Source organism: Protomyctophum parallelum, assembly GCF_964188405.1.
Source record: "Protomyctophum parallelum genome assembly, chromosome: 2".
Lineage (NCBI taxonomy): Eukaryota > Metazoa > Chordata > Actinopteri > Myctophiformes > Myctophidae > Protomyctophum > Protomyctophum parallelum.
In genome coordinates this window covers 3,683,323-3,701,962 of record NC_139699.1, presented here as the reverse complement: position 1 = coordinate 3,701,962, position 18,640 = coordinate 3,683,323, and the positions used below count along the sequence as shown (strand labels likewise).

Genomic DNA, 18,640 nt, shown 5'->3' with positions numbered 1-18,640 from the left:
TGTAGTCCCGGTGTAAAAGGGCATGCTTTGGATGCTTTGCACTCTTCCCATTTGCCGCTGTGCTTGTGTTTGTTTTCCGGCTGCTGGAGCAGCATGGTTGCTCGTGTGCGATGCCGTCTCAGAACTCGAATCCGAGGCAGAAACCATATTAGGGTCTCTCACAGCCTAGGCACCGGCCACCGACTTTTTACGGGTACTAAGGTTTTAGTTCCGACATAGTGGAGTGGGAAGAGTTTAAAGCATTGCGGACTGGCACTGCTGCTGCCTAACATGAACACCGTGTCTCGACATACTGTCCCTTATTATCGTAAAGTCGGGTAGTGTACACTGTTTATTTTTGCACCGAGGAGCCATGTGTGTCTGACTGTCTGACTACGTACGTCGCCTCAGCTAAAAACAAAAGTGAACTAGGGAAGCCTGATGTATGCTTCGCCGTACAATGTGTCGCATGTTAAAGAAAATAGCTGATCTGCAAGCTCACAACGTGTCGCAACACGTTGTGAGCTAGTAGATCGGTTATTTAAATACAAAATAATAAAAAATCTAAATATTGCTTTGATGCTCATATTATCCGTAGGAATTGTTAAGTTGTTTTTATTATAATATGCATTCCATAGGGCTGGACCACACATGGACCTAGATTTTAGCAAATTTAGATTTTTTAAATAATGGTTTGAATCTACAACAAGAGCCATACCCTCCATTGACTCCCCACTCATCCAATAGATATCGTTTTGCTATAAGTTATTCATCCCTCTTTTATCCATCCGGCGAGACGGGTCGCCGCATTTTAGGAGCACCAAGAAACTCCTCCAGGTGCTCCTCTGAGTACTAGACCAAAAAAGTTGTGTGCAGCCCTGATTATAGACATATACACATATATAGAAATATGAGCGTATGACGTGATGAATATATGTACCAATGCCAGGGTATAATTGGTTATCGATGGTGACGTAACGATGACATGTTTCAGTGTCGGGTGGACTAAAGGTAATGCCCCTATGTATACACATGTATGTAATCTGACACCACTGCCATAACATGCCTAAGTAATCATCATGGTACATGGTACATACTTCAAAATACTACTTTTTCTCCTCCAAAAGCAAGGTACGTAGCAAATAGCTAAACCTAATAATTCAATATTGCAAACGTTCTTTCACAGAGAGGCTGAGATTTGAAGGTTTGTAGCGGTCTACAGTACTTGCACGCTCTGCTTGCGCACTTGTGTGCAACAAGCAAGTAGGCACTTGACAGAGTGCAGTTCTAGTTGTACTAGAATTTCGCGGCCGCTCATCCCAGAGTTACGTTGCCGCGTGACGTATATTTCCTAACAACTTAACCCTTGCCCTGCCAGCCCCAATTTTTTTGTTTGGGTAACAAATTGGCATATTTTTAATTCATCGTTTTAACATACAAGAAAGATCTGGTGGATTGAAGAGATGTTTTTTTTCCATTCATTCATTGCAAATGTATTCTCTCGATTCGCCACCAGATGGCGGGAAAGCATCATTATGCTGATTTTGGCTAAAATAGACGGATCTTCCTAAGTCACTTCCGGTTGAACGATCAACAACATCCTGTAGTAGTTTGACCCTAGTCAATAGCTTGGCTGGTCCGGATTGCTAAGCTAATGCTATATTTTTCATAACTAAGTCAAATTTACCTCAAATCAACCCCAAAAGATCGCAAAATATCACATTTTTTACAGCGACGCACATAGAGACGGCGCGCGTGCACGATAGCGCACGATCACGCGGATTTCGACCGTTTTTTGGTAAATTACATCCAACATTAGTGATATTGGCGAAAAAATATTAATTTTTGCTCTTTTGACCCCGCGATAACTGATATTGATTGTCATTCCGTTTACGGGAGGTTTAATTCCGTTTTTTCCGTGAATTATAGGCCAAGGGTTAAGAGAAGAAAGAGTCTGACGACGGACAGGCCAATGAAAGTTTCCAAGTCCATGTTATTATCAGAGAGTACAAAGACAGCAGATCACAGCCATGGAGCTCCAACAGGCAGCCTCGCGGCTCCTGGGACTAACACACAGTTACAGACATTTCAGTGGAGTCTTATACAGGTCAGAACAAAGAGATCAAAGGGAAATGGCAAAAGGTGGTTCCCCAACCCCCCTGAAGTCTAAAGTGGTCCTGGAAATATGACATTCACTGTACAATAAATGTAATTATTGCAGATTGTGTGTTATGTGAAATCTAAAGCCATGATAAGTGCATGCGTACACCTTTCCCAAAATGAACTTCAAAGAGACATTGCCTCACAACAGCAACATGTTGACAACGTCTGGGAATGTCACAAGACATCTCAATGTCTCCATCTTGCAATAAGAGTGACATATGGTAACTGAGCCATGCATTGCACAACAAAGAAAACTATATATTCAGAGAGGCAGAGAGAAGCCCAGCCAGGATAGTCCAGGATAGTCCAGAGGTAGGACTAGTGGGATCCAGAGGATCGGATAGGAATCCAGGACCCGGATGGAGGGAGAGGAGAGGAACCAGAGAGAAGGATGTCTGATGAGAGGGTCTTGGCCACATCGCTACACAGACCAGCTCGCGACGCTCTGACCTGAGCGTCCCAGGCGATCCCAGGCAATACAAGGCACTACAACAAGAAGCTCAGGGGTTACCCAGACCAGCGATCCAACCCCTGCCGCTTGCAGGGGTTGCCACACGACCTCTCTCCCTCAGAAGACAGACGACCCCAGTCTGCCTCTCTCTCAAAGCTCTCAACAAACCAACACTCAGGAAAGTGATGCATTACATCAAGTTTCTAAGTTCATGTCAAAGGACATTATCTATCATATAATTTCATTATCATTTGATTTGTTTCCTAAATTCTATTTGAACCTGCATTAACTCTTGTTTAAGAATGCATTTGATTATTGTCATCCATTCTACTGAGTTTGTCTATAAGCTTAGGTGTGGAAATAAATTGATTAATTTCTAGTCTATTATTTGCTCAAGAGTTGAACTTACTGGTTTTTGACACATGCAAAGTAAGAAAGGCTATGTAATGGAAAAGATCTCTTAGCTTCAGATTCCATAGATTTATTGAGATAAAATAATAATTGATTATTTTATAATCTTTTTAATTATTTTATTAGTGGGTTAAATACAAATTAATCTTGTGCTTATTCCTAAACTCATTTCACTGGTGCCCCATCTAAAATTCAGATTGTTTTTTACTCTTAATTTTTAATCTTATAATTCAGATTTCTGAATAATGAATTCATAATTATGAATTACACCGATATAAAATCTACAGGATTAAATATATAACACACTACACTACAATCCAAGTTGATCTGGATTCAACTGCCGTGAAGTATTATTATATATCAAGTTGTTGTTTAACCATTTCCACTCACCTCCGTAGATGTCTTGAATCCCCTGGCGGTCATCTGCTGGCAGCTGGAAGTCATCAGTCTCCCTCCATTTGTATTGTTGGTACATGATGGACAATGGGTCGTCAGAGTGACCCAAACCCAGGGTGTGGCCCAGCTCATGGACCGCTACCAGAAACACATTGTAGGAACCTGGATAAAATATGACGTGATGAATACATGTACCAATGCCAGGGTATAATTGGTTATCGATGGTGATGTAACGATGACATGTTTCAGTGTCGGGTGGACTAAAGGTAATGCCCCTATGTATACACATGTATGTAATCTGACACCACTGCCATAACATGCCTAAGTAATCATCATCGTACATGGTACATACTTCAAAATACTACTCGGTGGCGCTATGAGCTTGTAGATCTGCTATTTTTAAATAGCTAAAGCATAACATGATGCTGACACCAAAATGGGTGCCCGGTCAGAATGGGTTAAGAGCCTCCTATTTCCAGCACAGAGCGCTGTATGATCATTAATTTAGGCTAATGTTTTGACTAGTAAAGAAAAACACTTCTCTGCAATAAGTCACTTTTATTTGACTAATAACTAGGGCTGTCCCCGACTAAGGATTTGTATAGTCGACTGATAGATGAATACATTTGCTATTGGAGATGGGCAGTATTTGAAATACATGTATTTGAAATACGTATTTGAAATACTTTTTTGTATTTTGTAATTTGTATTTCGCTGGGATGGAAGAAATGAGATGTATTTTGTATCTAAATACTTTCAGATTGAGTATTTTCTGTATTTCAAATACATAAAATACTTTTTTTGTTTTAATGTAATTTTATTCTCAAATGGAAACATGTTAAACATTTACACTGCCTCAGGTTAAAACTGTAGGGGCAAAACCAGTCAGACAGATATTTCGTGAAGCCACTAAGGAAATCGGGACTTCTTGAAAGTTAATATAATGGCCTGTTGTGGCGCTGTCATTGGACCCAGAAAAACCCATAGCCCCATAGAAGTCCATGTATTTGGGCCCAACTTCACCTAGACTGTATTACCTTAATAAACATGGTCATGAATACTTTCTGCTTCCAGTCACTAGTTTAAAGTCTCATTTCTAATGTCATAATATTCTTTTTGGAAGATTATGGTCCCATTCATTCAAAGACTGTAACGGTAGCCACGCCCCTCAGAACATATGCAACTTTATGGTCATTTTTTAAATAAATGGGACCATGATTTTTCAAAAAGAATATTATGACATGAGAAATGAGACTTTGAACTAGTGACTGGAAGCATTAAGTATTCATGACCATGTTTATTATGGTAATACAGTCTAGGATGAAGTTGGGCCCAAATACATGGACCTCTATGGAGCTATGGGTTTTTTTGGGCCCAATGACAGCGCCACAACAGGCCAATAGATGAACTTTCAGGAAGTCCCAATTTCCTTAGTGGCTTCACGAAATATCTGTCTGACTGCCCCCCTGACCCATACACACAACACAACACAATGTGTGATGTCACTTCTATTCCGCCTTCTGATTGGCTTACACACTCAAATTGAACCACAAATGAGAGGCAGAGTAGGGCGGGCCTTCAGTTGTTCAGAGTTACCATTCCTTTGTGGGTCCTGTTTTATTTGCTTAAAATATAAAGTGTATCATTCTTAATAATCTTCAATGTATTAGACATTCTGACAGGTCATTAATTTAATATTTGGCAATCAATTATGAATTTACTTATCATTATACACATGTTCATGAAAATGTATTTTCATGTATTTTCAAAATACAAAATACGTATTTGTATCTCAAATACATTTCTCAGACCAGTATTTGTATTTTGTATTTAGATACATTTTTCGACCCAGTATTTGTATTTTGTATCAAAATACATTTTCAATGTATTTTGCCCATGCGTGTATTAGTCGACTGATAGTCGACTGAGCACCCCCACCCCCAGTCGATGTTTTTGTGAACATGGACTGAGAGGCTTGTCATTAGCCAGATTGAGCACAGCAGGTGAGATTGAGATTCTGGAGTCTATCAGGCCAGCGCACTGCAGTGCGATTCAAGTCACAAAAGGTGACACAGCCTTTCAGGTTGTAGCGCCCACACTATGGAATGCCCTCCCACGGCTGTTGAGATCCGCAGCCTCGGTTGACATTTAAAAAAAACATCCCTAAAGTGTGGCTGTAAAGAGGAGCATTTTCATGAAACTCCTCTCAGTGGAGCCATCTGGTGGCGGCATGTAATCGGTTAATATAAACCAGGAAGAATACTGCAGAGTAGTCATCTTATTGTTGATCTGATTTTCATTCTTAGTTTGCAAAGTAATGAGGTCTTTTTTATTTGATTGCATCCATACAAAAGGAATGCAATGAATGAGATGTACCATGCACTGTTCTGTAGCATTACAGCTGAACTAAAAACATCATTGATCATTGATGTTAAATCTCACTTAATTTCAGTTGAAGTGTCCTGTTAATTGTAAGAAATGAACAAAAGCCCCTTCGCAGTCCCGCCCCCTTTCAGAACGACGAGTCGCCCAGGAAATGATTCTCCATTAATTTTCTCCATAGGCTTTTCAAAAAGTATTTATTTAAAGACTGTTACGCCGCGGACAAAGCCAACTCGGATCGTGACAAATCATGACAACAAACCATAGACTGTAAAAAAATATGGACGTAAGATGAAGCCAGTCAGTCCTTGAATTGTAAATCGCCATCTTTCTAGATCCGTTTGGGCCCAGCTGGCCATTGGCTGGCCCAGACAACGAGGCGGGACTTCACCCCTTCTTCTTCGTTGGTTTTTTATTTTGACTCGAACGGGGGGTGGCTCCCGATCATAGACTGTAACGGTAGCCACGCCCCTCAGAACATACGCAACTTTATGGTATTTCTTTTTATAAATGGGACCATAATTTTCCAAAAATAATATTATGACATTAGAAATGAGACTTTAAACTAGTGACTGGAAGCAGAAAGTATTCTGTATGAGTGTTCTTTTCCCCTTTTTGCTTCCCATATGATGAATTCCTGTTCTGTTCTTTAGCTACATAGAAATGTCTATTTGTATGTCTTTAAATGTTTTGATGAATTGAACAATGTGGACCCTGTTGTAAACAAGTGTAATGCTTAATTGGGTCGTCCACTCACAGTTGACAGTCTTTGTATTGAGTTTGTGCTTAAAATGTACTGTAAATTCTACAAACTGTTAATAAATATTTCAATCAATCAAAAAAACATGTATATTAAGGTAATACAGTCTAGGTGAAGTTGGGCCCAAATAAATGGACCTCTATGGGGCTTTGGGTTTTTTGGGCCCAGTGACAGCGCCACAACAGGCCATTATATGAACTTTCAGGAAGCCTTAGTGGCTTCACAATATATCTGTCTGACTGCCCCCCTGCAACAAACACAATATTTTGTGCCGATCAAATAATTTGAAAGAAGAAAATAAAGGCAGACAACAACACTATTTGTTTTGTTTTTCTTCTTATAAATTATTTGATCGGCCCAAAACGTTGTGTTCATTCTCATGATTTGTCACAATCCGAGTTGTCTTTGTCCGCGGCGTAACCGTCTTTAAATAAATACTTTGAAAAGCCTATGGAGGAAATGAATGGAAAATCATGTCCTGGGCCACTCGTCGTTCTGAAAGGACTGAGACGCTCTATAGCGCAAAACTCACTTCGTGTCCAAGTGACACCATCTCTTACCTCGCACATGCTGGTTGCTGACGCTCCATTGCCTGTCTGAGTTGAAGTGCACGTCAACACTCCTCCCAGGCATGGGTTCGGAGGCATGTGCCAGGTCCGATGATCTAAAGTCATGGCCTTTGTGAGGACCCGAGTGGAAGGACATCATGATGTCGGCCTCATCGCGGTGGCCTTTATGGATGTCCCCGTAGGGAATATACTCAAAGGCGAACGGACTGACATCCTTCCAGACTTTGAAGGCTCTACGGATGGCCTTTAATATGTCCTGATGTGGGATTCTAGGTGGATAGTTCTCAATACTAGAGGAAGAGGAAGAGGCAAAGAGAGACAAACTAAGCAAAGCTGTCCACGTGGAGTATTACATTCCCTAACTAACCCCACAGTAATCCCACAGGAAGACAAAACACGGTTTGGGTTTGGCCGGTTTGTCTCGGTCAATATTAGGAAAGTGTCCAATGTGTCCAGTTTTGTGGTAGATAATAAGGTGTCTTGATGATGTATAGATTATTGGCACATCAATACAAATACCTGAAGACCAATCAAAACTGTTCTGTTTGTACCTGTAAGTGAGGTCATACTTGTCCCACTTGGTTCCAACAGCTTTGTAGCTGCTCCACCCCACGTTGGTCAGGTCAGGAATGCCACAGCGGGGTCTCTTCATGGCTCTGACGGACGGGGGGGGGGACAAGGAGACATTAGAGCTGAAAATACCAGAATATAATGTTCAGTAGCCTACAATTTAGCTCTCCATGTCAGACTTCTTTAATCAGACCCGTCTGAATTGAGTGGTGCTGTACTGTACTGTACTGTACTGTACTGTACTGTACTGTACTGTACTGTACTGTACTGTACTGTACTGTACTGTACTGTACTGTACTGTACTGTACTGTACTGTACTGTGCTCTGTGCTGTGCTGTGCTGTGCTGTACTAGCCCTCCTCCCTGGCCTGTGTGTGTGTCTGTGTGTTAGGCTGTTCAACAGTGACACTTGGTGGTGAACAAACGCTATTTTCGTGCTTGGACAGACAGACACTCCAGGGCTCTATTTTGGCCTCTACTATTCCTGCTATATATGCTCCCCCTCGGACCCATCCTCTCCAAAGACGATATATCCTTCCACTGTTACGCTGAAGACGTACAAATTACTAGGGATGGGTCCGATTCATCGATTATCGTTAATAGGACCCGAAATCGATTCTGAAAATTAATAATCGATAATCTTTTTCATTTATTAAAAATATATATATATTTTAATGAAAATCTGTTGGAAAGGCAATATTGTCATCCAAACAGGACAGGGCTATAGAGCGGCGCAGTCCCTCCCCCTTTAAGAACAACGAACGGCCCAGGAAATGAAATAGGATTTTCTTTAAGTATTTATTTAAAGACGGTTATGCCGCGGACAAAGCCAACTCGGATCGTGACAAATCATGAACACAATATTTTGGGCCGATTTATAAGAAAAAACAAAACAAATAGTGTTGTCTCCTGCCTTTATTTTCTTCTTTCTAATGATTTGATCGGCAGAAAATATTGTGTTCATTGTCATGATTTGTCACGATCCGAGTTGGCTTTGTCCGCGGCGTAACCGTCTTTAAATAAATACTTAATCAGACCAGTGTGTGTCCGGTGGAAAACCTCGTATGAATCTGATCTCAGGTCAGAATGGGTTAAAGAAAATCCTATGGTCAGAATGCATTGCATTTCATTTTCTGGGCCGTTCGTTGTTCTGAAAGGGGGAGGGACTGCGCCGCTCTATAGGCCTACCAAAGTGTGCCTGGGATGTGTCTGTGTAGCTCATAGACTGTAAAAAATATGGACAAAGCGTTCTCCGGGTCTAACATGGACGTAAAATGAAGCCTGTTTGGGCCCAGCTGGCCATTGGCTGGCTCCGTTTGGGCCAAGATGGCCATTGGCTGCCCAGACAACGATGCGGGACTTCCCCCCTTCTTCTCCGTTGGTTTTTATTTTGACTCGAGTGGGTGGGGACTCCCGATCATAGACTGTAACGGTAGCCACGCCCCTCAGAACATACGCGACTTTATGGTAATTTTTTTAATTAATGGGACCATAATTTTCCAAAAAGAATATTATGACATTAGAAATGAGACTTTAAACTAGTGACTGGAAGCAGAAAGTATTCATGACCATGTTTATTAAGGTAATACAGTCTAGGTGAAGTTGGGCCCAAATACATGGACTTCTATGGGGCTATGGGTTTTTCTGGGTCCAGTGACAGCGCCACAACAGGCCATTATATGAACTTTCAGGAGTTTCAGGCTTCACAAAATATCTGTCTGACTGCCCCCCTGGTGTAGCTGCATGACTGAGAGGAGTGTGAGTGGAGATTGATTCCAATCAAGATACAGGTTTGGAGGATTTAGCAGGTGTTGGGAATTTACCTAATCAGGCCTAGGATGGGGTTGCTATGGTGATCAATTGGATCAACAGTGGTCCAGGGACCACCAGTGGTCCTCATTTAAAAGATGGAGTTAGTAACCAAATGGACCCTTATTAACTCTCAAGAGTTAAAATTATTGTTAATCAACTACATCAGGGTTTCCCAAACTTTTTTGACTTTTTTATTTGTAGGGTTCATTAAAAATTTATTTTTTAATTTTTTCTCCAAAGGCCAACCTTTCTGCTTTCTCTCATGACAGAATTCAGTCAGCGCTTCCAAGATTTGTCTATCATTGAGAAATAAATCAAGCTGTTCTCGACTCCCTTCCTGATGGATGCAGAAGAAGTGGAAGACAGTCTGCAATTAGAACTTATCGAAATGCAGTGTGATAATTCTCTGAAGAATCAACATCAGCTTCTCTCCTTACCCGACGTCTACCGGAGCTTGGAAAAGGCAAAGTTTCCTCTGATGAGACGCCACGCAAAAAGAATGATGAGCCTGTTCGGCTCAACATACATATGTGAGCAAACACTTTCTCTGTTAACTCTGAACAAAAGCACAGTGAGAACCAAAATGACCGACATCTCTGTGATGTCCTTCGCATCTCAACCACCAAACTTACTCCTGACCTGCCAGCCATCCTTCAGTCCAAAGTGCAAGTTCACTGCTCCCACTAAGTGCAACTGCTGTTCCTATTATAGGTGAGTTAAAAATATATTACACAGTATTCGTGTTAACAAGCCCAATTACTTAATAAATTCAGTCAATTAAAGTTGATAACATTTTCTAACAAACGTTGATGTTTTAACAAGCCCAATAAACTATTTGCATAACAAGTAAGACGCACAGGTTTTATTTTTAAAGTTCTCTTTTTTGTGTTTTTTTAAGATTTTATTTTTAAGTTAAGTTTTTTGAAGTTAAGTGTTTAAAAAAAATTTAAGTTAAGTTTTTTTGTGTTTTTTTAAGTTTTTAAGATTTTATTTTGAAGTTAAGTTTTTTGAAGTTAAGTGTTTTTAAAGTTTTTTTTAAGTTAAGTTTTTTTTAAGTTAAGTTGTGTGTGTGTGTGTGTGTGTGTGTGTGTGTGTGTGTGTGTGTGTGTGTGTGTGTGTGTGTGTGTGAGTGCGTGCGTGTGTGTGTGTGTGAGTGTGTGAGTGCGTGCGTGCGGGTGTGTGTTTTGTGTGATACAGCTGCGCCCTCTGGTGGCGGGCGGGTGGTGTAACAGCGGGACAGACACACACACAGACACACAGACAGACATGATCTGCAGGGTCTCATAGTTAGTGCTCATTGCGTTCGCAATAAGCTTAAATATACCCATCCCCTTTCCCCTTACAGGGCTGTGAAGGGGGATCACCATCCTGACTAAGAAGCTATGAGGCTGTTTAGAGAATGTGCTGCCTAAGTTCCAACCCTTTTTGTTACAAAATAAATGAAAACCCATGTATGGAAAGTTGTGATGTAGGCTGTTTTATTTCTGTAAGCATATTCAATTATCAAGCATAATTGACCTACATTTGATTGATTTTGCTAACTTTAATACATGACAGGTGAGGCGATATACCTCATCTCTAGTGGGTGGCCCAGCCCTTCCTATATTTTTCTGTATGTGGCCCTCAGTGAAAGAAGTTTGGGCACCGCTGCTCTATAATAATATACTGTAGGAGTCTCAGAGCATGAATCTCTGAGTGGCTTATTTCTCTAGCGAAGGTTTCAATAAATGGTTGACCAAACCAAGGAGCTACATGAGTAGATGTAGGAGACATACGTGATGGTTTGCTGGTCCAACAGTCCAGTGACGGACAGGTTGTACGACCTCTGCATCTCCCTGATGGCTTCAGACAGATCCTGGTTAGATGAGTCCTTGCTGTCCAGGGGAGCCATGTAGCCATATTGTCTCAGCCATGACTGGTGGAGACACAAAGACAAACAAGACACCATTACAAGGTTTGTTCCACAATAAGAAATAACAAAACACTTTGAAGGAACAAATACCAACTTTTATTTACAGGGAATCATTAGTACAGATTGTGCTGTCTGTGAATCTGTCTGTGGGTGAGCAGGTCGTCTGTCTGTGGGTGAGCAGGCCGTCTGTCTGTGGGTGAGCAGGTCGTCTGTCTGTGGGTGAGCAGGTCATCTGTCTGTGGGTGAGCAGGTCATCTGTCTGTGGGTGAGCAGGTCATCTGTCTGTGGGTGAGCAGGTCATCTGTCTGTGGGTGAGCAGGTCATCTGTCTGTGGGTGAGCAGGTCATCTGTCTGTGGGTGAGCAGGTCGTCTGTCTGTGGGTGAGCAGGTCATCTGTCTGTGGGTGAGCAGGTCGTCTGTCTGTGGGTGAGCAGGTCGTCTGTCTGTGGGTGAGCAGGTCGTCTGTCTGTGGGTGAGCAGGTCTTCTGTCTGTGGGTGAGCAGGTCATCTGTCTGTGGGTGAGCAGGTCGTCTGTCTGTGGGTGAGCAGGTCATCTGTCTGTGGGTGAGCAGGTCTTCTGTCTGTGGGTGAGCAGGTCGTCTGTCTGTGGGTGAGCAGGTCATCTGTCTGTGGGTGAGCAGGTCATCTGTCTGTGGGTGAGCAGGTCATCTGTCTGTGGGTGAGCAGGTCATCTGTCTGTGGGTGAGCAGGTCATCTGTCTGTGGGTGAGCAGGTCATCTGTCTGTGGGTGAGCAGGTCATCTGTCTGTGGGTGAGCAGGTCTTCTGTCTGTGGGTGAGCAGGTCATCTGTCTGTGGGTGAGCAGGTCGTCTGTCTGTGGGTGAGCAGGTCGTCTGTCTGTGGGTGAGCAGGTCATCTGTCTGTGGGTGAGCAGGTCATCTGTCTGTGGGTGAGCAGGTCATCTGTCTGTGGGTGAGCAGGTCGTCTGTCTGTGGGTGAGCAGGTCATCTGTCTGTGGGTGAGCAGGTCGTCTGTCTGTGGGTGAGCAGGTCATCTGTCTGTGGGTGAGCAGGTCGTCTGTCTGTGGGTGAGCAGGTCGTCTGTCTGTGGGTGAGCAGGTCATCTGTCTGTGGGTGAGCAGGTCATCTGTCTGTGGGTGAGCAGGTCATCTGTCTGTGGGTGAGCAGGTCATCTGTCTGTGGGTGAGCAGGTCTTCTGTCTATGGGTGAGCAGGTCGTCTGTCTGTGGGTGAGCAGGTCATCTGTCTGTGGGTGAGCAGGTCGTCTGTCTGTGGGTGAGCAGGTCGTCTGTCTGTGGGTGAGCAGGTCATCTGTCTGTGGGTGAGCAGGTCGTCTGTCTGTGGGTGAGCAGGTCGTCTGTCTGTGGGTGAGCAGGTCATCTGTCTGTGGGTGAGCAGGTCTTCTGTCTGTGGGTGAGCAGGTCGTCTGTCTGTGGGTGAGCAGGTCATCTGTCTGTGGGTGAGCAGGTCATCTGTCTGTGGGTGAGCAGGTCATCTGTCTGTGGGTGAGCAGGTCGTCTGTCTGTGGGTGAGCAGGTCATCTGTCTGTGGGTGAGCAGGTCATCTGTCTGTGGGTGAGCAGGTCTTCTGTCTGTGGGTGAGCAGGTCATCTGTCTGTGGGTGAGCAGGTCTTCTGTCTGTGGGTGAGCAGGTCGTCTGTCTGTGGGTGAGCAGGTCATCTGTCTGTGGGTGAGCAGGTCGTCTGTCTGTGGGTGAGCAGGTCATCTGTCTGTGGGTGAGCAGGTCGTCTGTCTGTGGGTGAGCAGGTCATCTGTCTGTGGGTGAGCAGGTCATCTGTCTGTGGGTGAGCAGGTCATCTGTCTGTGGGTGAGCAGGTCGTCTGTCTGTGGGTGAGCAGGTCATCTGTCTGTGGGTGAGCAGGTCATCTGTCTGTGGGTGAGCAGGTCGTCTGTCTGTGGGTGAGCAGGTCATCTGTCTGTGGGTGAGCAGGTCATCTGTCTGTGGGTGAGCAGGTCATCTGTCTGTGGGTGAGCAGGTCTTCTGTCTGTGGGTGAGCAGGTCATCTGTCTGTGGGTGAGCAGGTCATCTGTCTGTGGGTGAGCAGGTCATCTGTCTGTGGGTGAGCAGGTCATCTGTCTGTGGGTGAGCAGGTCATCTGTCTGTGGGTGAGCAGGTCATCTGTCTGTGGGTGAGCAGGTCATCTGTCTGTGGGTGAGCAGGTCATCTGTCTGTGGGTGAGCAGGTCATCTGTCTGTGGGTGAGCAGGTCATCTGTCTGTGGGTGAGCAGGTCATCTGTCTGTGGGTGAGCAGGTCGTCTGTCTGTGGGTGAGCAGGTCATCTGTCTGTGGGTGAGCAGGTCGTCTGTCTGTGGGTGAGCAGGTCATCTGTCTGTGGGTGAGCAGGTCATCTGTCTGTGGGTGAGCAGGTCATCTGTCTGTGGGTGAGCAGGTCGTCTGTCTGTGGGTGAGCAGGTCATCTGTCTGTGGGTGAGCAGGTCATCTGTCTGTGGGTGAGCAGGTCATCTGTCTGTGGGTGAGCAGGTCGTCTGTCTGTGGGTGAGCAGGTCATCTGTCTGTGGGTGAGCAGGTCGTCTGTCTGTGGGTGAGCAGGTCATCTGTCTGTGGGTGAGCAGGTCGTCTGTCTGTGGGTGAGCAGGTCATCTGTCTGTGGGTGAGCAGTATAATCTCAGTGACCGCTGGACTGATCAGGGCCAGGGCGCGCACACACACGTTTAGACTAAGTGGTGTCCAGACGAGGACGTATTTTGCGTTACCCGCACAACTATTTAGCCAATCTGCTATTTTGGCCACACGGGGACCGCTGTCTGTCCACCAAATCCATGAAGAACTCTGTTTTTTAACAGGAGATTTAAGACGTTTCTAACTCATGTCATCATGTCAACGTCGCAACACAAATAATACAAACTATGAAAAACTATGCCATCACATTATCAAATGAAATAGTGTTGTATAAAGTACTGAACTTTATTCCTACAAAATCCCCACCGTACGTTAACAGTGAATGAAAAGAAAGTGACCTAGATGCACTCCATAACAAGGCACTCACACACAGTGAAACTCTAGAGAGATGCCCCCTCAGCCAGCTGGCCCTGGAACTCCGGGCACAAACACAAACAGAGCCACGAGATAGAAAACCCATTGGACTAAACCAAATTATAAAACAGCAAAAGGAAAACTACCAGACACATTGGAAAGAAGCAACACAAAAGCAGAGTAAACTAGAATGCTATCTGGCCCTAAACAGAGAATACACAGTGGCAGAATACCTGAGCACCGTGACCGACCCAAAACAAAGAAAAATCTTAACTAGGTACAGACTCAGTGAGCACAGTCTCGCGATCGAGAAAGGCCGTCATAGGCAGACCTGTATCCCGAGAGAAGACAGACTATGCACCCACTGCACACTAAATGAAGTGGAAACCGAGCTACACTTCCTAACCATCTGTCCATTGTACCAAGACATCAGAGACACATACTTCCCACAGATTACAACCACACACGGAGATTTTGAAAACATGACCAATGACAAAAAACTCCCATATCTGCTGGGCGAAGTACAACAATGTGCAAACACAGCAGCAAGATTTGTGAGCTGCTGTGATAGGAGAAGGATATCAAATGGAACACAACCACCCTAAAGACTAATCATTGTGTATATTCCTGCACTATACCTGCATCGAGTGATCTTGGTACATAGAAGTTGATCTATTGAAGATCCTGACCTTCAATGTACATCATTTTTGTTTTGATTGTATTGCTGTATTGTTGTATTGTTCGTTCTGCTTTGGCAATGTAAACGTATGTTTTCTCATGCCAATAAAGCCCTTTGAATTGAATTGAATTGAATTGAATTGAATTGAATTGAATTGAATTGAATTGAGTGGCCGCCGAACGGAAGCGTTCTGGTGGCCAAAACTGAACGCGGAAGTGTTGGTTAAATTAGTAAAAACATCATTTTTGGAAAAAACTAAAAACAGACATGATATGCCCGGCAGTCACCATGCTGCACCACCGTGATGTTCCTTTTACTGACGCCAAGTTTAAAATAAGAATTGAGTGGCAGAATATCAATATGAAGCAACTGAAAAACATGTTAAATTTCAATGCAGTGGATGGAGAGAAAGATTTATGTCCAACCACGAAACGGCAACCAATGGGTGCGAAGAGGGGCATAGCCATGGGCGGGACTTGACAAAGGGTGAATTGGAGTGAGACTTGATGTGATAGTAGGGGATTCACACTGAGACGGACTGAATCCGTTTCATTGGAACCGTTTCCGAATACGGTTGCCTGGTCCCTGATGGCCATGATTCACATTGCCCGAGATTCAACAGCGCACCCGGGTACACTTGTATAACACACACTTTAATCCTCCAGACGGCGGTTTGTTTGATGGCTGGCGCGCACGGACACTGACCATCAACTCTGCGACATTGTCTCAAATAAATCCAGACACACTGCATTGCATTGCCTCTTTGGCTTTTTGCCGTTATACTACTTCACTGTCAGCCTGCCTGCTATTCACTGTGTCAGTCAGTTCTGTGCTCCAGTGTATTAGTTTGCTATGGATTCTACTTCAGCATTATTATTATTTTGTTTTACTTTGGAAACTGTGCCATTTGGTGGCCAGTTATACTGCATGGTGTGATGTGTGCTGGCCTCAAAGTGGCCGTCAAATACAGTAGGTTTCTAACAGACGGAAGGCAATTGACCTTTTTATTACACATTAAAAGTGTCATTTTGTTTACACGGGCAGCGCTGCATGGTTGGCAGGTATCAATACACTTTTAGACCGACATGTTTGTGCCAGCATGGATGATTAATACATGTCTTTATGCTCGCTAACAGGCTTGATAAGCCCAAATCTAATTGACAACTAGTACTCAATAAACTTGTTATCGGATTTCTTCGGGTATCGGTTATCGAGCTCCGTCCCTAGTGGGTTTTGTCAAAATTACGTTTTTTTCCCTCAGATCATATAAAAGTTGTTACCAGAAACACGTAAAAAGGTAGCCCTGAATGACCATAACAGGTCTGTAACTCTGAGAGTACAAGTTCCTTTTGTTCACTCAGAGTTAAAGCTGCTATAATAAGCAATATGTCAAATCTTTTATGACCTTTTTATTTTTTTGGTATTCAGACAGCCAGCAATTGGTAGAACGCTACGAAAAAAACATTAAGGGCTGTATTTTGCGTGTCTTATAAGTACCAGGTCTTATTCCCTAACTTGAGTAAACTAAAGACCTGGAGGCGTGGTCAATGCCATTTGGCTATTCTGAGTGGCCAAAGACTATTGATCACGCCTCCAGGTGTGAACACAAGGCTGCTGTACTTTATACCTCATACTTTAAATGCTTAGTATGAGGTATACAATACAGCAGCAACTGTGTTCATAAAACACTGAAAGATTAGGTATTGGGTAAGACTGATGTTATGTATCTTTCAGGAACTTTAACTGCTTCGTCTCAACCATTACTCAATGGCTCTGGTCTCAGCCACCGCGGTGGATATTTTGACATTCCGTTTTATTTATTTTTAATGCTGCCACTACTGTTGGAGCAGCCATAAACTACACAGGTTCATCCCAATGTTCTGGGCATCTTTGTAATGTTAGTGTTTAGTAAAAAGCAGGTAAAAGAGTAACGTTTGAGGCAGACTAAGATCAGTCACTCTGCCGTTCACTGTAGTAGAAGAGGTGTGCCTGGTGAGGGTTTAAACCCCGCAGCTATGTCGAGTCCGCCTACAGGAAATACGTAAGCTGTGACCATGAGTCCCGCTCCTGGATTTGTCTATATAGGCATGTGCCTCCTCGCTCCTGCTCTCCTCTCCTCTCCACATTTGCCTCTCCACGTGTGCCTCCCCTGTCTGTCTGTCTTTCACGCACGCACGCAGACATGTCACAGACCACCATATAACCATATTTTAATATTTTTTATCGTTTATAGGCCTATAGCTGAATAGCGCCGGCCGTCGGGGGTTCATTTGGTTCCAACCGTTCCATTATGGTCAACACTTATGATATGCTATTGCATTCTTCCAACTAAAGATTTAAATATTAATCTGGCAGCTCCGAAAATAGCTGAGGACGCGACGCAAATGTGTGAATTTATAGATTGGCTATAAGGTGAGCCTCATGCATATTAAGCCTGGGCACCCCTCGACTCTGTGCGTCCATAACCAAGCCGATGAAAATGAATGAATATGCTAAATAAATATGTCACGTTATTCATGTAATGCAGTAAATGACATGGCACGGACTGGCTCAGAAAATTGCCCTGCGTGTAGACAATTGAATTCCATTACTTTTGGCCATAATATGTTTAGTGGTTTACGGTTTAAATATCAGTGCAAATAATGTGTTCCAAATGCATGTGCTAGTTGAATTTTGATTATTGCTTGTCAAATGTTTTAACTAGCCTTTAATCTATAGTAAATGGCTCTGCATGCATATGGTTGCTGCTTATCTGCATCCCGATTAGTTTAAAACAACTGAACTAGACTGTCTGTCTGACAGACAGACAGACAGACAGACAGATCAGGCAACAACACTATATAGCGTATATAATGTTTTGATCAACTCACATAAATAATACAGGTGAAAGAAATATGTCACATATTGTACAATAGCCTATTGTACACACACACACACACACACACATGAGACTCCTTTTTTGTCAGAATCTGTCATAAAATAGTGTGTGTGTGTGTGTGTGTGTGTGTGTGTGTGTGTGTGTGTGTGTGTGTGTGTGTGTGTGTGTGTGTGTGTGTGTGTGTGTGTGTGTGTGTTCATAACCTCTCCCACTGGTTATGAAGCTGGAAGCGATTGGGCAGGTCGCCCTGTCCAAAATACCTATTTTCCAATGTTCATACCAAAGAAAGTACTGTATGACTTGAACAACAAAACTGTACAGCGAGTGAGAGAATGGTTTGGCCTTTCCCATCTATTAAACATGCTTCACAGTGACGATCGGGCAGTCAGAGAGCTCGCCAGAGCCTCGCTAATTCTCGATCTGGAGCGACGCAAGGTCCCCAAAACAAGCGCACTCCCTAACAACGGCGCGCGTGCGCATCTTCTAGCGCTCAGAGAGCAGCATAGAAAACGGCGCTGGACAGGACTACGGCTGCAAGGGAAGCTGCCGTGCCTCCAGTCAGCTGATCACTCCGTGTCCCACTCAATTCTAAAAATCGCAGCGATTGATGAGGACATTCTCATTTTTACAGTAAAGGCACGCCTCCAAGTGCTGCCAACCAAACTGAATCTATCCATCTGGTATC

The 18,640-nt window shown here is 43.7% G+C and overlaps 1 protein-coding gene across 1 annotated transcript in view; it reads right to left on the bottom strand.

Moving 5' to 3' along the window:
- Positions 1-18,640, bottom strand: part of LOC310877252 (matrix metalloproteinase-14-like) — a gene marked incomplete at its 3' end in the record, with an annotated part of 21,718 nt that overhangs the window by 429 nt on the left and 2,649 nt on the right. The window contains exons 2-5 of the mRNA XM_083791052.1: positions 11,268-11,407; positions 7,663-7,767; positions 7,103-7,401; positions 3,395-3,562 (exon numbers count right to left, since the gene is read on the bottom strand). Coding sequence (XP_083647178.1) covers positions 3,395-3,562; positions 7,103-7,401; positions 7,663-7,767; positions 11,268-11,407 — 712 coding nt within the window. The remainder of the gene's footprint in view (positions 1-3,394; positions 3,563-7,102; positions 7,402-7,662; positions 7,768-11,267; positions 11,408-18,640) is intronic.